General features: G+C 36.9%; 1 protein-coding gene and 1 pseudogene across 4 annotated transcripts in view; both read right to left on the bottom strand.

Moving 5' to 3' along the window:
* The window catches only part of MAP3K7 (mitogen-activated protein kinase kinase kinase 7), a 76,525-nt gene extending 66,473 nt beyond the window's left edge, over positions 1-10,052 (bottom strand). For 3 of the 4 annotated variants that reach the window (XR_004284850.1, XR_004284851.1, XM_032339040.1), the window contains exon 1: positions 9,614-10,052. Coding sequence is in view for 2 of the 4 variants with exons in the window: in XM_032339040.1 (XP_032194931.1) it covers positions 9,614-9,733 (120 nt within the window). In the remaining 2 variants the exon portion in view is untranslated. The remainder of the gene's footprint in view (positions 1-9,613) is intronic. The other variant, XM_032339041.1, reaches the window with a different exon arrangement.
* LOC116589315 overlaps positions 9,740-25,741 on the bottom strand; it is a 124,473-nt pseudogene continuing 108,471 nt past the window's right edge.

Raw genomic sequence — 25,741 nt, 5'->3', positions numbered from 1 at the left:
ATCATCTTTATCCATTCATCAGTCAATGGACACTTAGGCTACTTCCATATTTTGACTATTGTAAATAATGTAATGTAAATAATACCAATAAATACAATAATGACTATTGTAAACAATACCAACATATGAGAGAGAGAGAGAGACAAAGACAAAACATACGAGAAATAGAGAAAGAGATTTTTCTCTCTCTCTTCAATTATGAACTTTTGAGGGTTTTGGGAGCTGTGAGCCAGGAACTGTGAAAAAGGCCAAATATATATTAAGAAATACACAGTCGGTCATTCAGAATGCAATATCAAAAAAAACCTCCCATTTTTTCAAAGGCATAAACGTAGAGACATTAAGAGTTAACAAGGAAAAAAAAAAAAAGAACTGACCTTGTGAGGTAGAAAAATAATTCAAGACAAAACAAGAGTTAAATAATTTTTTAAGGGGACGCCTGGGTGGCTCAGTTGGTTGGGCGGCTGCCTTCGGCTCAGGTCATGATCCCAGCGTCCTGGGATCGAGTCCCACATCGGGCTCCTTGCTGGGCAGGGAGCCTGCTTCTCCCTCTGCCTCTGCCTGCCACTCTGTCTGCCTGTGCTTGCTCTCTCGCGCGTGCTTGCTCTCTAGCTCTCTCTCTGACAAATAAATAAATAAATAAATAAAATCTTTAAAAAAAATAAATTTTTAAGTACTTAACTGCTAAAGTAAGCCAAAGGATAGTCTATGGTGGTGGCTAAAGTAACACCCCCTCTCCTTCAGGGAATAGGCTTAGGGATTCAGGACAGGTTTAGGAATTTGAGGGCAGAAAGGACTTATCCTTTCCACTTCTCAAAGAGATCCCTAAGAGAGGGCTGCCTCATGCAGCTTAGCTAACAAGGAAAGCTACAGATGATGGAGAATGCAAAGGAGACAGACAAAGGGAGGCCCTACTCTGGCTCTCTCAGTCCCAAGAGAACATGGAAATGATACAAAAAACTCTTCTCAAGAGAAAAGTGAGGCAACTGAAAATTAGAGTTTTCCACACTGCTGGAAGGAGGCTGTGGTAGAGCAAATTGTTGGAACCTATATCACAGACTGTGGGATGGCAGATAATTCAAATACAGGGAGCTCAGCAGTTTTGGAGAATCAGTGTAGGCCAATGGAGGAAGGACAGGTAAGTTCTCCTTTCAAAAGGGGTAAAGGTGAAGTTCATGCCAAGAGAATAATGAACTTCTTTTGTTCACTCCTTATACCAGTACTTTCTTTAATGTCTACTACATCCAGGTACCATTTAGGATACCAGAGATAGAGCAATAAACAAGACAAAAGCCCTGATCTACACTGAATGTGCTTTTAATTAAGGAAGGTGGGGGGACGACAATCAACAGACAAAAAGATGAATGAGAAAAATACCAGACTACAAAAAATGCCATGTAGAAAACACAAAATGAGGATGAGAGGACAGAGACTAGTGGAAACCTTGGGATGTTACTAACTTGGTACTTGAATGATCGAAGGAACCAACCAAAGAAGAAACAAGTAATATGAAGGCCATAAGAAGGGATGGGAATAACCCACTATTCCCTATTCAACAATATCTGAACTTCTAGGTGGTATCCTAGACCCTCAAGGTACAGAAGCTAACAAAATAAACCATAATCCTTGTTCCTACTGCTTATATTCTTGTGGAGAAAGACAAATAAAGAGGAAGCAAGATATACAAGAAAACACATATATTTTAGTAAATCACAAGTGTGCTAAGAAGAAAAGGAGAAAAATACTGTGTGTACAAATATTTATGTATTGTACCCCCCCCTCCCACCTATTTCAAACAGGGTAGTCCGTAAAGCTGCACTGAGAAAGGTGACATTTTAGTGATGACCTAGAGAAATACTTGGAAGGTTTGGTGTGGGCGGTGCATAGCGGGAGAAGGAAGAGTGATGCAAGATAAGGCTGGAGAGACAGGCAGAGTCTGGATCCTGAATAACACTCTCCATCATGAAAAGGAGTTTGGATTTCAGTCTAAGTGCAATGGGAAGAAACAGAAGGAGTTTAAGAAGAAATGATGTGATATGATTTTATATTTAAAAAAATCATTCTAGCTCTTACATGAAAAATGGATTGTAGGGAAGCTAGAATATATAGAGAGACCAGATATGAGGCTATTACAGCAGCTCAAGCAAGAGAGAAGAGCTGTGAGGACATGACTGATGAAAGTGCAGAAAAATGGGCAGATCTGGGATATGTTTTATAGTAGGGTTAAATGAGCTTGCGGAGCACCAGAGTGGCTCAGTTGATTAAGTGACTGCCTTTGGCTCAGGTCATGATCTTAGAGACCTGGGATCAAGCCCCACATCAGGATCCTTGCTCAGTGGGGAGTCTGCTTCTCCCTTTCCCACTGCTCCTGTCTCCCTGCTTAAGCTTCTTTCTCTCTCTGTCTCAAATAAAAAAGAAAAAAAAAAGAGCTTGCTGATGGTCTGCATGCAGCAGGATGGGTGGATAGGAAGAGATGAATCAAGATAATGTCCAGATTAAGCAACAGGTTAATGAAGGATAATAAGAAAATTTTATATATATATATAAAACATGTTTTTTAAAATAACACATTTAGCAATTAAATAACAGGATTTAGTTGGTTATTTCTAGTCAATCAACTGGGTGAGATTACCAAAAAAACAGAATCTAAATACTGGGGACCCAGAATTGAGTTCCAAAGAACTTCAACATCTAGAACACACAGGAGGAAGAACCAGCAAAAATTGGGAAGGAACAGTCAGTACTGTAGCAGGCAAACCAGAAGAGTGTGACAAGAAAGCAAATGCAAAACAGCAAAGCATTAATTCAATGGCTCTCTCAAAGTGTGGTCTGTGGATCAAAAGCATCAGCATCACCAGAATATTTGTGAGAAATATAAATTCTAAGGTTCCAACCCAAAAGTACGGAGTTTGAGGGTAGGATCCAGGATTCTGGGTTTTAATAAGCTCTTCAGGTGATTCTGGTTTGAGAATGACAACATTAGGTCATATTAAAAACATAATTAATAGTGAAACAAAATATTCTGGTGGAAGCCATCACATAGACCAGTTGACATTATTTATGAAAGTCTCCCAGAGCACTAAGAGGCTACCTTGGGCAGGAAGAAAGGAAAAGGGGATTCTTGTGAGCAACCCAAGTGTTTTTCTTGACACACAGTAGGTCATAGAAATGAGTAGCATAGATGACAAGTTGAGACACATTGGCAACTGAGGGAAACAATGAAAAACCCAATATTCAAATTACAAGACAAGGAAAGGAAGTACTTTTTACTTGCTATTAAACTTCTAATTCAAGTTGACAAATCAATATGCTTTCTGGGTTGTATTCATATCCAAATAACATAAGTTTCTTTGACATATCATCATTAACAATTATTCTGAATGACTGCTTTCTCCAAAGATCAATTTTCGGCAAGGGGGTAAAAAGGGCACACATCCAAATTACAAGCATCTCCCCTATCACACAAAATCCATACAAAATGGCAAACCCAGAAATAGATATTAGCTATTTTTCACAATCTCTCCTCTGTAAAAATAGAAGAACAGAGCAATACTAAGAGGATCTTGGTTTTAAAAGGGAAGTTAATTTAGAAATATTTCCCCCAAATTTATGAATGTTTTCTAAATTAAAATGTTGTTAGAGGGCGCCTGGGTGGCTCAGTGGGTTAAGCCGCTGCCTTCGGCTTAGGTCATGATCTCAGGGTCCTGGGATCGAGTCCCGCATCGGGCTCTCTGCTCAGCAGGGAGTCTGCTTCCTCCTCTCTCTCTGCCTGCCTCTCTGCCTACTTGTGATCTCTCTCTGTCAAATAAATAAATAAAATCTTTAAAAAAAAAATGCTGTTAGATTAATTCTCTTATGATATGCATCTTTCCCCTGTGGTGTAGTCCTCTTGGTTTGGGGTCCACAACTTCAGTTTCATATAGTAAAAGCAAAGTTTATGGGCGCCTGGGTGGCGCAGTGGGTTAAGCCGCTGCCTTCGGCTCAGGTCATGATCTCAGGGTCCTGGGATCGAGTCCCGCATCGGGCTCTCTGCTCGGCAGGGAGCCTGCTTCCTCCTCTCTCTCTGCCTGCCTCTCTGCTTACTTGTGATCTCTCTCTGTCAAATAAATAAATAAAATCTTTAAAAAAAAAAAAAAAATAAAAGCAAAGTTTAAACGTAATTTTTAAATAAAAAATAGAACAGAAAAATATGATAATGGGAATATTTATATGCAATTAATATTAAAAAGCACTAATAAAAGCAATTAATATTAAAAAGCACTAAAAGCATTAAAAGTCAAAATCAGAATGCATTCTGTGAGTTTAAGGAAAGCAACTCCTTTAAAAACTAATTTCTTTAGGATGGAAGACTATTCCTTTATTCAAGTCATATTATTAAAAACTAATGAACAAACAAAACAAAAAGCCTACCTAAGCTATATTAAATGGTGAAGGATGCTTACATGCTCTTAATTTACTACAAAATAATCCTTAATTGTCCCCAATTCATGTTATTTTTAGTTCAGTGACTATAGTTGTCACTTTGATTTGGCCCTGCTCTGTGGACTATGTGAATGGTCCCTGGCTGTGCTGCCACTGCTCTGGCTAGAAATATGGAACATGACAGAACAAGCATAGATCTTATATTTATTTGTTAGAACTTAGAGCCTCCAACTATTTCAGAACTTAGAACTTCAATATCTATTAATAAACTGTGGCAGAATAGAACTGCCATCTGCTGACAAGACAGGCTTGACAACATAAAAGTAAAGCTTTGATTATCCAAACTTACTTTTGAATTTTCATGCAGTCTTTTAAAATCTGGCATAGACATCTGACCTAATTAGTAGGCCTTTCTTTCAAGTAATATGCCCATGTCACCTTTTAAGCCCCCCCCCAAAGTTATCATGTGCCTATCTCTTCATTGTGATAACAATTTCAGATTTCTAATGAAACCAAAGATCATTAAGTTTCACATGGAAGAGTTTATTAATAATTCTGGATATCCACAATTAAGTACTGACTCACAAATCTACAGACTCCGTTTTTTCAGGCCATTATAAATGAGGCTTTTCTCCATTATGTTGCCCATATACCTCTAAAATTACAAAATATACATCACTGCCAAAGTTCTTTCTATATTTTCCCTTTAAAACAAACCCTTTGGGTCTCTATAATAAAGCTTAACAACATATAAGTACTGTAGTGATAATATGTACATTGCTCCTATTATACTTGATGTCAACACCATAGGTCTCCCTTTTAAAAAGCAGCCATGCCAAATAGGGTCTTTCCAGGATGTTAGTAAAAGCCCACCAATACGTGGTTTACTTACAGCATCTGACCCTCCACAGCACTTTTAAAATCCCTGCTAAACAAATGTATTTGCTAGGTATAATGGAGTATAATGGAATCAACATTTAGACAGAGAATCAGATTTCATTTCTAGTGTAAATGCTGCCTAAGCCAAATCACAAACTTACTGCAACCTCTGGTTTTATCACATGCAGTATGAAAAACTGGATGAACACCAAATCTTCATAATTATGCTGTGATAACTTCAAACTACTCATTCAACAAATATTTATAGAAAAAACTGGGTGCTACGCATTGGTGTTATATGAATAACATATAACGTTTTGCTGGGGGATACATAATTTTGTTTACTGGTTAAGTTCCACAAAGGATATTGGAACTGATGAAGATCTGGGAAAGTTTCCCTAAGGATTAAACATTTGAGCTGGGACTTGGTGAGAGGAGCCAGCCATGTAAAGTTCTTGGGAGAAGAGAATGCTAGGTAGAGGAGCAAGTGCAAAGAAAATTCACCTTTGTACCTTTCCCAATGTGTGATGCTTACTTTATTCAAAATCTGGCTTCAAACTATTTTCCATACAATGAAGTCTTCTGTGATTAACCCTACTTTCAAATTATGGCTTCAGTGCTCAGTTATCTATAGCTACAGTTTTAAATTCATGGTTCTAAAAATGTTAATTATTAACTGTTCTGTGTTTATTCTAGTCTCACAATAAGTCAAAAATTTCAAGGAGTCAGGGCATCTGGGTGGCTCAGTGGGCCTTCGCTCAGGTCACGATCCCAGGGTCCTGGGATGGAGCCTCGCATCAGGCTCTCTGCTCAGCAGGGAGCCTGCTTCCTCCTCTTTCTCTCTCTCTCTCTCTCTCTCTGCCTGCCTCTCCACCTACTTGTGATCTGTCAAATAAATAAATAAAATCTTAAAAAAAAAATTTCAAGGAGAGTATCCTAGCATTCTTCTATTCATCTTTCACAGTACCTTAGCTGTATTGTACACAGATGAGAATGTTCACTAAATGTGTAGGACCAACCACCATAAAGAAAATCAGTATTTTGTTTCTCCATTCTCAGAATAAGGTTTGGTCAGAGTGCTTCACTGTAAATCCAGCAGAAAGAGCAACTGACTCATGAGTGAGATATTTCAAATTCAAAGTTCCCAGCTCTACCATTTACTTAGGTATGAAGCTTCTAGTAATTGATTCTAGTAAATCAAACTCTATGACCATTTGTCAGAATCTATAAAATAGGGATATTTGTCTTGTCTAACCAGGGTTAGTTACCAACTACATTCCACAAGAGATCATGTAAAGCTTACTGTGGAAACAGAGCAAAAATACTAGAAATAATAAATGTGTTTTCATTTTAGAACTGGAAGACACCTTAAATGATCATATTTAATCCTTCAGTTCACATGAAAAGTCAGAGACCCAGAAAAATTAAGTTACCTGTTCAAAGCTACTGAAATATATTACGCTAGAATCAGTACGGCATTCAATTTTTTAAAACACCCAGTCTAGCACACTTCTAACCACACCACACTGCTTTTACCACTTTTGCAACCTTGTCTTCAATGTACATACCTCACAATTTATTTTAACACTCTCTTCACTCAGATCCAGAATGGTAAAAACCAGGTGGCTTCAAAACAAAACAAAACAAAACACAAAAAACCAAAAATAATAAAAAACCCCCCAAACCCCTAAACCTATATAAGTTTCTGAGGCTGAGACCTCACATAATTTGATATCAGAACTGAATTTAGGAAGTGCTGCCCTGATATTACTGAGTCACAAGATTAGGAATGTAAGGATTACAATCAGCTGATGCCTTAAAAATATGCATCTACGAAATGACTGCATATTTGGCTTGTGGTTGGAGTATTTTTCTTACACAGTTTCTAACTGAATCAATATAATGCTGCTTCAATTACACTGTTACTTAAGAAATACAAATTTAATTTTATTTATAGACAATGTATTTGTATAATATGAAATACTAAAAGCAATGTAAAATACTTTTTGTTTCTGGTCATCTTTCTTTGTTCGCTTATTTTTGATTTTAATATAGAAGCAAAATCTAAGTTCAGAAATAGTTATTAACTAAGTACCTATATAAACGCTGGATTATAGAACACTGTTTTAATGTGTGCGAATGAATGTAATGGGAATTACGTGTGTTTTCAACAACAGAAAGGTCCAAATTCAATCCTTAAAGTGAAAATATACTGGGTATTAAAAAAATGAAAACTAAACTAGATAACCAACTAGTATTAGAAATTTTCATCTGAAAACACAAATTTACTCCTCAGGAATATCCTAAGTATACTAAAGAAAGGTTGAAACAGTATCTAAACTGAAAGAAATATCTTTAGAAACATAAAACTTTATCAGAATTTAAATGGTTTTCTGGGAAGAGCAGTAAAATGATTAATGTCCCCTCACTAACTTCCATTCTTCCAAGAAGCAATAATGTAAATGCTTTAGAAAATAGTGTCAGAAAATGAAGGTTGTAAGAATCAAATGATGTAAGTCTGTGAAAGCATCTGGTAGACGGTGAAGTACAAGTTATTATTACATAACAATTTGTAGTCTACAAGTACAGCAGTTTGCCACAGAGTAGACGTAAATGCTTATTTAAAAACTGCAATTCTTTTATACTGACTCACTGAATTTTTATTCTTAAAAAAGAAAGCCATGAAAGCAGATCAACTATCCACTTCTGAAAAAGGAATTTAACATAGCCTCAATAGAAACCCCCCCCCCCATGATCACAAATAAATTCCCCCCTCTTTTCAAAATCTAGGGCCTTCTTTTAGCCACGTGACCTTAAAGAAGGTACTATTCCTCTCTAGAACTCAGTCTCCTAGTAGTTAGTGTCAGGTACTGTGTTGGGTGTTTTGATTTTATTGCATAATAGGAAGTGCACAGATAAAATTACATAGAAATTATTATCACTGTTTTATAGTTAAGGGATAACACTATAATGCTCAAAGGGATTAGTTAGGAAACTGGCTTCAAATCACATGGCTAACTCCAAAAGCCTTGTTTATGCTACCTTGCAAAATGAGGCTGTTCTCAAAGATTACTTTATGCCACAAAAAGATATGATTAAGGAATCCATTTTTCTTCCAAAACATGCATAGAAAAAAATTATTTGTTGAATGATAATTTTCTCACTACTTTAGCTTGCCACTATCTAAAAAGAATTTTGGATTTTCAAAGTAGAGATAATTCGCTAAGAGTCTGCAACATAGGACACACAGTGTTCTTTTTTTTTTTAAGATTTTATTTATTTATTTGACAGAGAGAGATCACAAGTAGATGGAGAGGCAGGCAGAGAGAGAGAGGGAAGCAGGTTCCCTGCTGAGCAGAGAGCCCAATGCGGGACTTGATCTCAGGACCCTGAGATCATGACCTGAGCCGAAGGCAGCGGCTTAACCCACTGAGCCACCCAGGCGCCCCCCACACAGTGTTCTTTATGGCATATACACTGCGAGGTATTTAACAAATTTTAAAAATGAAGAATAAATGGTAACTGATAGATACTATTTTCAGCTAAAGGTTTAACACTTTCTAAAGTGCCTCTTTAAAATATGTACAGTTTTTACTTCCCTAAATTTTGTGGTCCTTAGAATCAATCTACTCTGTATATTTATAAACAAACAATATGTTAAAAGCATATTATTATCTTTCCCTAAAATATCTTATTACAGAATGAAGAATGGATTTGGGTTTCCTAATAGTGATTTCTGGTTTGGTGTTATATTGCGGTTGTCACCGAAATCATTAATTATCTCTTCGGAATATGCTACCTTGAAGCAGTTTTTCATCACAGTCTACATTACTAACAGTAAAATTTATCCAAATTAGTCCAACTGAAGGTAGAACATTTAATATTATGACTACTACTCTACAGAATCAGCGAAAGTGAGGAATCATTCGGTAGCTGGGGAAACACTTTATTTAACAAGCATTTACGTACCGGGCACTGAGCTATAAGTCAAACATAATACAATCGTTGGAGACACACACACACACACACACACACACACACACACGAACTGGTGGACCACACCATCTCACCAGTTGAGCTGTTTGAGATAACCGAACTCCAGGCACCGACCAAACACAAGAGTGCCGAAGTGAGCAAAAAGCAATTCCCCAGACCATCTGAAGGCAAAGTCCGCTCTATACCTAGCCTGTGTGGGGACTCCCGAGTGGACCCGAAGGGGCCCTAAGAATCAAGAGGGGCCAGGGGAAGCACCTTAAAGAGTCGGCACCACCCAAAGGCCGATTTCGGTGCCCCGGTGTTAGGCTTCACTCACCTCTTCCACCTCGATTTCCTTGTAATCGATCTCTTCAAAGTTGAGGACTTGGGAGGGGGCTTCGATCATCTCACCGGCCGAAGACGAGGAAGAGGAGGAAGCGGCGGAGGCTGTAGACATGATCCCTTACGGAGCCCGGGGGGCCCGGGAAGGCTGCCACCCCGACACTCCGGGGGAGAGCCGCGCCCACCCGTCTCCGGACCGACCTTCAGACTGAAGCCACGGCGATCCGTGGCGGGGACAGGGACAGCAGCTACAGCCGAGTCCCGGCTCCGGCTCCTCTGCGTTTTCCGCCGCCGGGCCCGCCCACCGAACTTCCGGTTCCGGCCTGAAATCGGAAATAGGTGGAGGGCTGGGAGCTCCAGAAAGGGGAGGGGAGAATTTTGTCACTGAGACTGGGAAAGGAAGGGCAGATTGGGGGTGGGGTGGGGGAGAGTGAGTGGCCGGCTTGGAACTGTAGAACAAATTTCGCGAGATCTATATTAAGGGGCTGCAGCATCGGGTGATACCGCGAGAGCTGATGCCTGACGTAATTAAAATGCGCGAACGGAAGTGGCGCAGAGTACGACGGTATATTAATGCGGTTGGTCGTTCAGGCACCCGCGGGAAAGATAAAAACTAAGTTTTCAACTCTGCTTGGTAAACTGTGTTGTATCTCCCCTCCCTACGGATGGGCTAGTGTTGGACTAAGTTTTTGTGACGGAGCTTTTCAGTTTCACCTCTAAGCTAAACTGAACTATTTCTTTAAGAAGTCGTGGAAAATGTGTTTCCTTCAATGCGGTGTATGCAAGAAAGCGGTTGCTACTGTTACTTTGAGCCAGTACTTGATGCTATGAGAGATTCTAAAGAAAATAATACAGAGCGAGCCAACGCATGTAATCCGAATAACTGTAGGCTGAGTGCACACGAACAGAAGTTAATATTAGGTAAGGTAGATATTTATAACTTGTATTCATCTGAAGTTACGGGTTGTACCAATAGTACTTATCGAGTGCGGAGCACCCAGATGCTTTACGTTTATAATTTAATCATTAATATCCTTGCAAATTAAATATTTTGGCTGCCATTTTAAGGACATGAGAAAATAAGCTCAGAGAGAGGAAAAAGATTATGAACATCACAGGCTGTAAGAAGCGAGGTCAGTGTAGCTCCAAGGTGTTGCCTGTGTTGTGCTATTAACTCAATTTTTAGTTTTAAACTAGCTTTTAAACTTTATTTAGTCGATTTGACCTAAAACTGAACTGGTAAAATTGGAGTTAGAAATGAAGGCTTAAGGACCAAGGATGAAACCCTATAATTGTCAAATTCTAAGACTCAGTAAGGTAAGAGACAGAAAAGGAACAGTCAGAACAGGGAAAGAGAGGGGAATGGTGATGGGAATATCACTGGAGGAGAGCTTTCCAATTAAAGAGTAGCCAACCCAGTAAATGCTGTACAGAAGTAAGAAACAATATTTGGGATAACAAATGGGTGATTGGATTTGGAAATTAAGTTTTGAATTGAAAAACATGTCATTTTTTGTAGTTCTGGTAATAATGATAGTTTGGTGAGTGGCTATAAAAAGAGTGAAAGAATTTCTTCTCCATATACACCCTGGATGATACACAGTGTCTTGGATACCTAGCCCACTTTTATGAAGATGCCCAATCTCTCCCAATGCTCAAATATTACCTGCATTCCCAGCCTATTGAACATCTTTATTTAGGTGTGACATAAACACCTAAACTTCAAGATTCCAAAAGCAAATGCAAAAGTTACCCAGTACAAATATGTTTTTCTGTGTGCATTTTCTGTCTCTGTGAAGGATAATATCCATCTACTCGTTTGTCCAAGTGAGAAATCAGACCTTTATTTATACATTTAAAATGACGCTTAGTGCACTAATAACTAAATAAAAACAGATTAAGTCAATGGGATAACCATGTTCACCTGTCATTTTGGATTTCCAAAATTAGGATGGTCATCTCTTCCCTCATGCTATCACTCTGCAGGTCATTACTGATTTCTCTTTAAAACCTAGATCTTAATTCAGTGGGTTTACCAAGTGGAAGCTCAAGAAATGTTTGTTCTGTGTTCTGGCTGAATGAATAGGTTTTGCTAATTCTCCCTTTGCCTGGGGCGTAAGGTCTCTTTTCTGTACCTTCAGTTTAGAACTAGTATCCTGCTGACAAGAGACTAATCCTTATAGCCATGATGCTATTCTGCTTAATTTCCTCTCCCCGCCCCCAACATATTGTTGGGGAAAAAAATTAAACATACAGAAAATATGAATGAATTTTACAGTGAACTCCTATATACTTACCATCAAGATTCTAGCATTAACATTTTACTCTACTTGATTTATTCTATATTTGTCCATTTATTTATTTATTTATTGTTTTTTGTGGGTTTTGTTTTTGTCTCCCCCCCCATCTATTTAACCATGCACACATACTTCTATCATTTTTTTTTGTTGGATGCATTTCAAAGTGAACTTCCTACATGATTTTGAAATCTCCAGTATTTCTGCTTCTATATTTTATCCATTGATTTGGACTTATGATACTGATACTAGTCTAAAGTCAGTTCCCCTGTGTGCTCGCAGACTGCTTTTTATGGGGTACAGGGCAGGCAGGGAGGTCTGCCTGGAACCTTTTCACTAGCTTCTCATAAAGTCCCAGCACTGATCATGTCTGGACCCAGTCATCCCCAAAGTCCAGATCACCTCCTGTGATTGGATTATGTGGATGGTAAATTTCCATTTTTCAATTAAGCCAAGCCAAGTTGTATTTTTGTCACTTGCAATCAAAGATTCCTAAGTAATTCAGTTTGAATCCAGAGAAATGAGGGGGTGGGGCTGAACTTATCTTAATTCACCTCAATTTTTAATTTGTATTCCCTTTAACTTCTTTAACTTTCATGAGTTGAGAATTGATGGTTGTACCTCACAATTTGAATTTTATTTACCAGTCTAATTTGTCTACACACATTTCCAGATATATAAGTAAGGTTTTAAAGGAACTTCTTGATGTCTCTCTCAATTTGAGCACTCTCCACCAACCACCCTCATGTCAGTGTCCTAATCACTACTCTTTAACCTTCAACCTTGTCTTCAATTTTAACTCCTGTACTATCCATGGGATGAGGACCAAGAGTTTTGAAATCCATTTCCCACTATCTCTTTGCATGTATTAAGTGGGAATCTCATCCTACTTGGCTCATTTTGGATATGAAGATATCTGGCACCTAATTTCATGGCGACTTAGCAGAAACAGACTATAATAGTTCCACTTTAGTGTTCTGTTGCATCGGCATGTATAATACATCAGATAATGAATTCCATATTTTGTCAGCTAATGATGTTTGTTATAAATGACAGGAAACTCAACACATAATGGGTTAAACAATAAAAGGAATTTATTTACTTAGTTAAGTGGAAAGTTGAGCTAGAACAGGTTTTTGGTGTCATAAACCTTGATTCATAAACTTAGTGATAGCATCAATAATTTACTTCCATTGTTGTCTTCTGCCTTTTGTGGTATTTGCCATTGCTCTAGAACATTGTTTCTCCAACTTTTTATCTTTAATGCTCCCCCAAAGAGCCTTTTAAAATATTTTTTCTCGATGCTCCCCCCCACGTTTTAATACCACAGATATAGTGCCTATCTGTTTATGGATTGTATGCCCATTTTATGCTTTATACATAAAGAAAGTAAGATTTTTTTCTCTCTCTCTAATTTTTGCCCCCATTGAGAATGTAGGCTCTAGAAATTTCACTGTTCAGTTACATACACTCCAGTACAATGACAGAGTATCTCTTTTGGTAGCTATTTCAGAAGAGCATGGAACTTCTGTTTTCTTTCTTTCTTTCTTTCTTTTTTTTTAAGATTTTATTTTTATTTTTTATTTTTTAAATTAATTTCTTTATTTTCAGCACAACAGTATTCATTATTTTTTCACCACACCCAGTGCTCCATACAATCCGTGCCCTCTATAATACCCACCACCTGTTACCCCAACCTTCCACCACCCCCGCAACTTCAAACCCCTCAGATTGTTTTTCAGAGTCCATAGTTTCTCATGATTCACCTCCCCATTTCAATTTCCCCCAAACTCCCTTCTCCTCTCTAACTCCCCATGTCCTCCATGCTATTTGTTATGCTCCACAAATAAGTGAAACCATATGATAATTGACTCTCTCTGCTTGACTTATTTCACTCAGCATAATCTCTTCGAGTCTCGCCCATGTTGTTACAAGAGTTGGGAACTTCTGTTTTCAAAAAGTTCTTGGCAACTGTACCCTTGAGTGACCAGTAGGGGACAGGAGGTTTGAGGTTGAAAATATCTTGTATAACTTAGACTGAGGATTCAAAGAGTCATGGGCTTTGAGAAGGAGGAGCTCCCAACCAAAAAAAATTTTAGAAAAAGCAGGGAATGTTTGTTTGGTTTGCAACCAACAAATGTTCATTATTCGTATGTCTATTCTGATTGAGCTAAGTGTCTAGAAAGTATTATCCTTACTGCCTGTCCTAGAAACAAACTAGCCCAACCTGATCAAATATTATTCTTTCCGGGCAGTTCAGAAATAGACTTCTGTTCAAATATTCAAAACTGCAATACACAAAGGATAGCCAAAGACTTAGTAATTCAGTGACACTGCTGGAGAGCAGCTCCCCAAATTCATGCATTTCTTAAATATTTGAGTTTATCCATATTTGCTACTCCCGACATCTTTATCCTAGGTCTTTAGCAGCCCAAGGGGCTGCAGAAAGGGTTTGTATTTCAGATGCCCACAGTGTGGAGGGTAAATTAGGCCTCTACTACCTGGGGAGTAGTAGAGGTAGGTACAGTTTTAAAGCATTCTCGACATTACATATAACAGACATATCTGTTTGCAGCTAACTAATGTTTTAATTTTTACTCCCTTAGCTAAGCTGGCTGTAAGACAACTGCCTTGATGGTGCCATTATGTCATGCAGATAAAATCTCCCTTGTTTTTGAAATATTTGATAAGAAAAAGTTCAACTGGTTTCAAAATCCATTCATAGTATTATAAAAATTTGAACATTACATTTGTATTTTAAAAAGAGGAAGAGCTGTTAGAGTCTTAAATATGATGGCAATTGTTGCAAAATTTAAAATGGCTCTAAGAGTATTTAAACACTTTTTTCATTTCTTTGTGTGAACAAAGTTTCTCTTTGATGATGACTATCAAGAGTTTGAAGGGACCATCCTTAAAGGTCTGATCAGGAATTGATAGTAGGCATTTTAAGCAAAATTCTTACAGTAAAAAGTGAAATTTATGAAGAAAAAACATTAAAAATTCTTATTAAATTTTTGAAAAATATATTTGATATTTATATAAATTCAATTCTTAACATCACTGCTAATGTTTTGTGTTTATTGATTTTTTTAATTTCATAGTATGAGAAAAGCAAACATATTCTTTTATTAAGCCCCAAATAGATACCTCCAAATTCTTCACAGTTCATCTCAGAGTATCTTACAGTGTTATTCTCCATATGAAAAAGCTGAGAAGCACTAAGAAGCTGTTGCAGTAGTTAAAGCAAGAAATTAGTAGTTTGAACAGTATAGATAGTGGCCATAGGAGTTATAGATAAATGGATAGACTTGAGATATACTGAGGAAATGGAATTGGAATTAGTAATTGGATGGGAGGGAAGGAGGGAAAGAAAAGAGCAATATGAAGAATGATTCCTAAATTTTTTTACTTGTACAACTTGGATAGGAAGGATGCTATTTGCAGAAGCAGAGAAGACTGGAACAAGGTTGTGGGAGAAAAGAATAAAGAAATCAGCTTTAGACACATTGAGCTAGAGGTACCTGAGAGACTTCCAAGTGTAATTACCAAATCGGGAAAAATATGGCACTAGGGAAACAGGTACTGAATGAGGTCACCTAGGGAGGATGTGTCAAGTGAGAAAGAATAGGATAGAAAATAGCCTTAAAGAATGAAATATTTAAGGCATGGGTGGGTGCAGAGGAATTGCTAAAGAAATTTGTAGAAAACTAAAAATTATGTTGTGGAAACCAAGATAGAAGAGTGTTTCAGTGTTCCGTGCTTACAGAAGGTTAAACATGTGGGTATGTAAGGTTCCTTACAATATTGACTTGAGTCCAAAATAAGAAAAGGGGGTCTAGGTCAGGAGCTGAAGGCAGGCTTTGCTCATACCACCACATTCTGGTGAACTTAATATCATCGAAGTAGAAGGAATATATTTCCTTTACCAGGTTGTTATCTTGAGTTAGAACTTATAAATATTTAGAAATATAGCATGTGAGTCCAGGCATTTATGCCCTGGACCCATACATATTAGGAGAAGTTCTGTTTTTTGTGTGTTAGGTTTTTATTCCTACATGCTAGTCTACAGGTAAGCCGTTCTCAACTTGGATTTGCGATTTCCCAAATTTCCTCCCTTCAGCAACATACCCCTTCACTTTCTATCCATTACTCAGTTTTATTTCTAGCCCTTACCTATCTGACATCATCTTATTTAATAATTTGCCTCCTTGTTTATTTTCTGTACTCCCACCCCTCCCCACTCCTGCTCATTGGATGTTAGTTTCACTTGGGACAGGGATTATAAGCACTGTGCTCACCACTGTTTCAGGACTTAGAACAGCACCTGAAAACTAGTAGACATTTAATCATTTTATAAAATGTAGATGAATATCTTTATTTCTAAGCAAACACTTTATTTCAGGTATAAGGAATGAACTAATCACATATTTTTCTATATTATCATTGAGAGAAGATTTAATAAATGGCTAAATTGATAAATAGCATATCAATTGTTTATCATCAAGAGTTCTTAAGTATTTTAGAGTTTTGAAAATGCTTTGTTCTCCTGGTCTATTTAAATCTTTCTCCAATCTTAAAATGATTCGTTTTTAAGGTATTTCTGGGGACGCCTGAGTGGCTCAGTCAGATAAGCATCTGCCTTTGGCTTGGGTTGTGATTCCAGGGTTCTGGGATCAAGTCCCACAATTGGCTCCTTGCTTAGCCGGAAGTCTGCTTTTCCCTTTGTCTGCTGCTCCCCCTGCTTGTGCTCTTTCTCGATCTCTGACAAATAGATAAGTAAAATCTCAAAAAAAAAAAAAGATTAAAAAAAGGATATTTCTGTTTCTAGATTTTTCAAGGATAAACTCATTCTTTTTTTCCAAATACTCATTACAATGCAATGTATTTAAATTGCATTTTGAAATTGAAATGTTACTGTGATGCTAATGATTGCTTTCAGAAATAACTGGTATTTTAAGGAAAATAGATGTAAAATCGGGGTGCCTGGCTTACTCAGTTGGTAGAGCATGAAACTCTTGATCTCAGGGTCCTGAGTTCAAACTCTATGTTGGATGGAGAGCTTACTTAAAATAATAAATAAGTAAAACAGATGTAAAATCAAGTAGAATAGGCAGGTTTTTATTTTTGGGGGCTTCTGAGGCAAACTTAAAACATCATGATATATTTAGCATTGGTTTTTAAAAACCAATCAGATAAGAATAGAAAACTTAATCAGATAAGAATATACTTCAGAAATAAAAATAACCTTCATAGAAATAGTGCTCTTCACTACAAAAGTGCATTCATTAAATGTGTTAGTTCACAGACTAATATGTCAAATCAGTGTTCTTAGATGGTCTATCTCAGAAGAAATTCCAGAAAGCAATTTGGCTTCATTTACGGGAATAAATGAGGGTGTTTTATTTCACACAGCCTCAGGGAATCACAAATTAAAACTTTCCACTAAAGTGGATGCCATCTACTCTTCATTATTTCAACAAACAAACCACTCCACTCTGCTGAAGTTGCAATCAGGGTAAGGGATATATAGTGCTTGAAACCTGCAAGGCTGAGGGGGCCTACTTTACATTCTTATTCCTAAGCAGCCCATTTCACATCTTCCTCTGAGTTCCCTAGTATCCCACAGAGCTAGTCTCAGTGGTGCAAAGCTCCATTAAGTAAATAGAGGCTCCATATTTAGAAGCCATCTCTGGGAATTTAGAGTGTTCTGAGAAGGAAATTGGTACTATCAAGATTAAGGTATTAATGAAAAGTTCTGTTAAATTTCTGTTGGGATGCTAATTAATCTTCTAAAAATTCTTAATCAATTCAATTATGTAATGCACTTAAACGTTAACACGTAGTACAAGAAAAGAAACAGGGTCTTTCGATTATGTCCAGAGGCATTCAGAAAGTTAAGAGAAGTAAGTCTAAACGAAAATCATCCCCCAGTGGTGTTTTAGCTTGATCTTCAGTTTTCACTTGTTCTGTCATATTTGGTAAGTTTGGGAAATCAATATTTAAAGCTCAGATATTTGAAGAAATACTGGAAATATTAGAAGAATTCAGGAAATGGAATTATGATTATTCTTTAAATGGAATTTTCTACTTGTAGTGCAATAGCATGGACTATTAAATTCATGTCGGTAGCTTTAGCTTGAATTGTTAAATAATCCAATAATTTTTTATTATTTGAAGCCTGACTGACCACACTGTCACTATTGAGTTAAATGAATTACCCTGTAAGTTATGCTGTATTCCATTAATATTACAATATTCCATTTGTGTTGTTATGAATATGAATCATATCAAAGTTAAATATTAAAATGCCAATCCATCTTTAAATCTTAATGTATATGAAACAATATGTGAAAGTATGTAGTACAGTGCCTGGAGAATATATGGTGTTCAGAAATGTTAATATGAATGAAATACTACATAAAGGAACATGATGTGATAACAAACGTTAGCCACAGCCTAGAGTTCTGTCAGTGAGTATTACTCCTGGGGAATCTGATCAGGTAGGTCTAAAATGTGACTAAGCCAGCCTTAAGCTTCTCTTTCACAGCCTGGTCAGAGTAGAGAATTGTTAAGGTCACATATAGGTAGCAGCATATATTTTAATAATTCATTTTGAAGAGTTAAAAATTATACAACAGTAATCTTGGGCCTATTTTTCTATTATTTAAAAGAAAAAATGGATGTTAGTGATGTTATTGTCTTGATTTGTAATACATTTCTTTTGGCTGCAGTTGAAGACTGTTTCCAGTAGCATCTACGGAACAATTCACCTTGGTGAGGACACATTGATCTTGGCTGTAATCTTTGGTTTTATAAATTCAATAACTCAATTTTATTGGTTTGCTCAAAGATGATTAGGCTTTAGATTCCTGCTTGGCAAAACCACTATAGTAACCATAAGAACTAAAAAGCCAATGCTATAGTATGGTGCTTCTGAGTGAGAGGCTGGAGAAAGGGAACCTAGTTCTAATAATAGAATACATTAAGAAAAGAGGCTTGAAAGAGTTGGTGTATTAAAGATTATGGTACAGTTGTGATGAACTCACCACAGTTTCCTATGAAATCATTTTACCAACATCCTCTGGTCACTTTTGTAAAGACAGTAACCAGCACTGTAACTGTAGGAAGATGTTTCATTTTGATGGACACTTGAGGTTCTTTGTAAAATCACCAAAATCTATTTTCCTGAAAGTTCAGGGCCAGATTACTAGTCCTAGCTTCTCTTGAGCTATTGACTTAGATTCTACTACTACTTGTAGCTGCTAACAATCCAGTTCTAGGTTTTGCATATTGAACTCTCAGATGATCAAATTGCTTTGGGGTATATTGGGGTCCCTTAAGAAAAATAGATTAATTGTAACTTTATTTGCAGGATATTTTTTGACTATGGGCCTACCCTGGAAAAATATGAAACCTTTTCCATTTATTTGATGAGATAACTATACTTTAGGATTGCATCACTATGAGTTTTCTAATAGGATTTCCATTCTCATCTGATCATTTACAGATGTCGTGGTGAGATTCTTTGGTATCAGGGAGAAGAAATTAAAGATGAAATTTAAGTGGAGTGAAACATTTTAAAGAGTACAGGTTCAATTAATCATTAAGAATGAATCTTAGGGATGTTTAGGAATATGGTCATACTGTAATGAGTATATCAAATATAACACTGTTTTACTGCATGGCCATTAAGTAGGAATTGGTAATTTGGGGATGACGAAAAATATTATCATTCAGTTTATGTTAGGGTTTTATATCTCTACTTTTTTTTTTAACTTTCTTGGTAAATACTTGTGTTTCCTTGATAAATGGCACTTGCTTAGGTTAGTATGTCATTATCCTGATCAAACTAGATTCATGGCCTAAAGAGAAATTTCATTCTGGGATCAAATGAAACAACGCTTGATCAATCTAAATGAGAGTAAGTTTTACACCTCCTCATATATCCACACAATTCAAAAGTTTATTAATCAATATTAGCTATCTTCGTTAAAAGAGAAATGATAACATATATTTGAATTGACATATGGTATTTATTAAACTAACAAAAATGGAGTCATCTTTGGTTTCAATTTCATATAATATAGCTTACCATAACTTTCTTGCTCAGAATTGATTTCTGCTTTTTCTAAAGGACTCATTATCAACTTTAGTAAACCTCTAAACAAAGAATACGTTATTTCCCGTGTCTCTAGCTTAATTTACCAAAAAACAAAACAAAACAAAACATATCATCAGAATTCACCTCCATTTGAAGCATATTGAACTGACATACAAAAGATTTCTGAAAGCAGCAAGATTTAGCTGTAGGACTGTAATAAGATGTGAAATCTGGGTTAAAAAATATAGTCTTGAGGGCTTCCTGGGTGGCTCAGTCTGTTAAGAGGCTGCCTTTGGCTCTGGTCATGATTGCAGTGTCCTGGGATCAAGCTCCGTGTCAGGCACCCTATTCAGCGGAGAGCTTGCTTCTCCCTCTCCCTTTGCCTGCCACTCTGCCTACTTGTGTGCTTTCTCAAATAAATGAAATAAATAAATGAAATCTTTACAAAAAATGTAGTCTCGAAATGTGATTAGATTTTGAGAAAGAATGTGGGAGATTTAGGATATGTAGAGAATAAGAAGTTAAATTACTACACTTCTTTCAAGATACTTTTTTACTTTAGATTTTTAATTGACTAATTGTGTTTATATTAGGAGAAAGTGTTGGGGTTTAATCTATTACTTTTATTTTTGATATTTTATGGCTAAAACTGTATATAACTACCTTTTAGAAGAAAAAGCCCTACCTCAAAGCCATGCCCCAGCTAGGTTGTCAAAAGTAAACATTAAAAAATAAAATTTAGAGGCTCACTGCCAGTGAGCTGCCATGGCTGTCTGTAGTGTTCTGGTTTTCTCTGTTCTTGGGTAGCACAGTCCTAAATCATTTATTCACTCCTCCATCAAGCAGCAGTGAGTTACTGAGTATAGACAGTAATAGCTGCTCTACTATAGTGCCCTTAAAAGCTAGTTAGCATGATGCTATGAAGAATTTTAGCTTCATATCCTCTTTTTCTCTAGAGCCTCTTCCACTACACATACCAGTTGCCGTTTCTCGCCTGTTGGAGCAGACGCTATGAGAGCCATATTCATACCCTCAGATTCTTTTAGTATTTCCAAGCATGCCAACTTGATTTTTTAAGGACCAGCTATTACATCTTTATTGTGGGGGCCAACTTTGGGTTACCAAAACTCACTTTGTTGATGTGCTTGGGTGCTCTGAAAATGCATGAAAAGTAATATTCCTTAGTTGATCACCCTTAACCTAGTCACCGTGGTATAGAGGTATAAATACGAGGCTCTTCACCCCTTTACTGGCATAATTCTAGAGCTTCCCTATGTGTCCACTGAGGTTGTTGGCTTATGCACCGTGTATCAGCTGCTTTTCCTTTTCTGCATTATCTTCTCATGTCCTTGTCAAGGTCACTATTTCAAATAAACAAGGTACGTTAAATCCTTGTCTCAGGATTTGCCTTTAGGGGATACCTACCTAAGAACTTGGTATTCTCTAAACAATAATGATAGAGTCTTGGTTGTAGCCAGGCAGGTCTATAAAATTCAAATAGTAGGTACGATTTTTTTTTTTTACACTTTTTCAGGACTGAGAACTTATATACCCCAACATATGACTGACAGAACCTTACTGGGTATATTCAATTGTAAATTCACATTCTAGTAAATGCTATATTGGATTCACCAAATGATCCACCAAATTGTTCACTTTAATTAATGGAAGTAACTGGAATGATTACATATGTCATTTTTTTAATTGAACAAAATGTATTGAACATCCACTATGTGTCAGGTGCTATTCCAGGCTTCAGATTCACAGCAGTTAATGAGATTATTGATTAGTCTTAACTCTCCACCTTTTTATGGAAACTTAAAGTTGAGCTGCTTATTTTGTTGTTTACATACTATTCTTAAAAATCTTAATACTTGTTAATAAATTATTGGTTTCACTCAATGTGTTTAATACTTTTACCTAGTACTTGCATTGCAAAAGTCAAAGTTGTAATACATTTTCTCGATTGTGCTTTTCCATATTGATTGCAGCTTACTGATTTTGCATATCTGGTAGTTCTACTTAATCAGTTCTTTTTTTTTTTTCCCCTCTTCAGTTTCAGATATTCTTCTCTTTCAAGAATTCTCTTTCAAGAATGACCTCATTACCATAGACTCTGTTTCAAGGTCTTTATTATTCTAGGAATGTCTCACTGCAATTAGCATTCTTCAGTCTTATCACGCTTGGTTCAGCCATATTTATACTTAAGACTTTTTTTAAAGTTTTTGATTAAGTATAAAAATACTTACAACTGAATATATTTTTATTAAGTAAATAAGTGGTCCAAAACACTAATAATTGTTAATAATATGCAGAATAGCATATAGCAGTTTGATTGCTATATGACATGCCACATTTAGCTTTTCACATTTCAGCTTAATTTAAAAAATATTGTTAAAACTTCCTTAGAAATGCATAAAGTTCTTGTAAATGGTTATTGCTTTCCTGTCATGTCAAGGTAAACATTTATAAGTAAAAAGCTGTGTTTTTTTTTCAAGTGCATGCATTGATTGGAGTGTTCACCTGAAATTTTCACTCAGCTGAACCTTGAGGAAATAGGAAGTTTATACACACAGAGTCTGTTATTTAAAGGTTTGTACTCGTTTGTATGTATAGTCCCAAAAGAAATTGTTAGTCATTCTCTGCCTTTAAAAATTTTTAAAAAATATTTTATTTATTTGAGAGAGAGAGAGAGCAAGTGAGAATGAGCACAAGCAGGGTGAAGGGCAGAGGGAGAAGCAGGCTGCCTGCCGAGCAGGGAGCCCAATGTGGGACTTGATCCTGGGACCCTGGGATCATGACCTGAGCTGAAGGCAGATGCTTAACTGACTGAGCCACCCAGGAACCCCTGCCTTTAATTTTTTTTCTTGACATAAAAATGATTCTTAACACTCTGTAGTTGGCTTTTTACTTGTCCACCTAATACTCACTTCCCTTTCTTCTGGCATTAGCATCTTGGTTTTCCTTTGAATAGTGACCCCTCTCTGTACTTGGTTTTCAGGTTAGTTTGACTGCTCCACTCCCCACCCCTACTTTCAGTGGTGGGAAAACCATCTAGGTGTGGCCACAAAGAACAGTATCTCTCTTTTTTGGTCACAGTGACTGGTTCAGGAGTAGATATGTGAACTAGGTCGGGCTAATCAGAGCCAATAGACTTTGGCTGGAGTCATTCTCTTTCTGCTAGGGTTGCTAGACTAGTAGTTTGTATACCCAGAGCTACTACTAACTGTTCCTATGACCATTTGGGGAGACCTTGCTTGAGAACAAAACCTGTAAGGGAATTGCAGAACGGATGGAAAGAGACAGGATCCTAATGACAATGCCTAAACATCTGTGTTCAGAGGTGCCTGGAGTTCCACCCCCTGAACTGTTACTTTCATGAACCATTAAGTTCCAACTGTTCCACCAAATAGTCCCCACCACCCCTTCACAATTTACATTTTTTTCTCACTTGAAATTGTAGGGTTTGTAACACTGTATACACTATATAGTCATTGTTTTCCTTCCCCCAACAAGATTTATCATCAAAATATCAAACACATGGACTTATATTTTAAAAATCCTTTGGCTCTTGGGATATATGCTAGAGAGTTAAGCTCTTTCTTCTGTAAAGCAATAAGAAGAATCTATAATGTTGCAACTATAGTTAGATGCTTAAAGGAGAGAGTAAAGCCATTGAAACTGAGTATGACCTAAATCTGCAATCATAAAGAAGACCTATTATACTTAGAGATACAATGTATCTCTAAGATACAAACAAATGTAAACCAAGTTCCTGATGGAAATAGAGCAATGAGCAATACAGATAAAAATCTCTTGAACTTTCAAAGCTGACATCCTTGTGTTATTTCAGAAGCCTTAGTACCAAGAACTGGAGCCATTTTTGGGGCAGGTAGTACTCAGGAAGACTTAATTCCTCTGCCTAAAACCCACTGTACTTAAATAAAATTGAGAGGCCGTAACATGCTACCAGTACTGCATGGATCTGGACCATGTTCAGTTGTCTAAAACCTTTTCCAAGAACTTATATTCCCTTACTCATGCTGCTCCAGGCAAATAAGCTTTCTTTGCTTCCTTGAACATCGATCTGTCTCACAAACATTCACATCTTCTCTCAATCTTGTCTCTTCCCCTGACATTTCACACGATCACAGCTTAAATGACACTTTTTCAGAGAGAGACATTCCCTCTCCACCCAGTCTAAAGTGGGTCTCCTTAATATTTGATCTCTTTTTTCATAGTATTTGTAATAAATTTAGTATGTATATATTTATATATATATTTGTTTTTCAGTGTTTATTTACTACTTCTGCCTCTCTGTGAGGTCAGAGACTATATTTTGTTCACCACTGAATTACTGAGTGCCTGGCGTAGTACCCAACACATTGTAGGGACTTAAATATATTTGTTGCGTAACTATGGGGCTTGACCTCAGCCTCTTTAGATTTATCGTTTACTGTCTTAACCCTTCTTTGAGTCACATGCTTTCCAAGTCAAGGACCCTTGGTAGCCCTCTTCTTTAAGCTGCTTATCCTAGAGGTCATTCTGGTACAGCAGGCATTATCTGTTTATGTGATAGTCTGGGCTGCAGGCACCAAACTGGGAGAGTGACCATAGAAACCTGATGAGATAAATGGAACCAAAACAGAAACTCCACCCTTCCAACTAGAGTTTTTCAGAACTGGAATTGAAAGGGGCAGGATAATCCCAGAAACCTACTGGTCATTATGGAAGCACTGAATCCCAAACCTGACTGTGGGTTAAAGAGCTTCAGGCCACAACATAGAAGCCAGTGATGAGACTGGGAATATGGGCAAGTGCATCAGCGTTTAAACTTGTTTGTCTGGAGTGTGATGTTGGTGTGAGTTGGAGGTGGTATGGAGGACAGCTGTAATTATTTTTATACTGACTGCCTGACACACAGAATGGCTAGATAACCAGGCAAAGGTGGGAGAATCAAAATAATCCGAGGTACTGGGGAATGCTGGGGGAATTGGAGGCAGTAAAAATGAGATGAGCTGACATATTGCTCTTTCCTATTCCCATCCCGTACTGATTATTTATTTTAGTTGGGTTATAAACAGATCCTATCCGCCCACTCTGATCCCTTTTAGACTTCAAATCTTCTTAGATCTGAGACATTAATTTTTTTTCTCCAATGTTTCATTATGAAAGTTTTCAAATGTACAGCAAACTGAAAAGTATTTTTATTGTGAAACCTAAATATTTACCACCTAGAGTCCTACATTAACATTTTTACTTTCCTTGTTTTATTACCTGTCCATATAGTTAACCCTTTATCCTCCTATTGATATATCTTAACCTTTGATATATTCACTGATGAAAGTAATAGAAGACATTGGTACATTTTTCTTTAAGTGCTTTAACATTCATATCATTAACAAGAGTTCAGTATTTTTTACATTTTTTTTTCCTATTGAGGTAAGTTTTACATACAATAAATGTACAAATCTTTAGTATTCCATTTGCTGGGTTTTGACAAGCGAATACCTCTATAGAATCCAAACCCTATGAAGGTATAAAACATTGCCATCATCTGTATATATTCCCTTATACCCTTTACCAGCTGATTTCTGCCCCAAAGTTCTCAAAGGCCAGGGCTGTTCTGTTTTTGGGGTTTTGTTTGTTTGTTTCCCTATCATAGTTTGGAGACATTATGGTCATTAATGAGCCCTTAAATAATTTTTCTTTAGTAGTTATTTGT

Source organism: Mustela erminea, chromosome 4 (assembly GCF_009829155.1).
Source record: "Mustela erminea isolate mMusErm1 chromosome 4, mMusErm1.Pri, whole genome shotgun sequence".
Classification (NCBI taxonomy): Eukaryota; Metazoa; Chordata; class Mammalia; order Carnivora; family Mustelidae; genus Mustela; species Mustela erminea.
The sequence above is the reverse complement of the archived record's forward strand: the minus strand, read 5'-3'. Positions and strand labels throughout refer to the sequence as shown.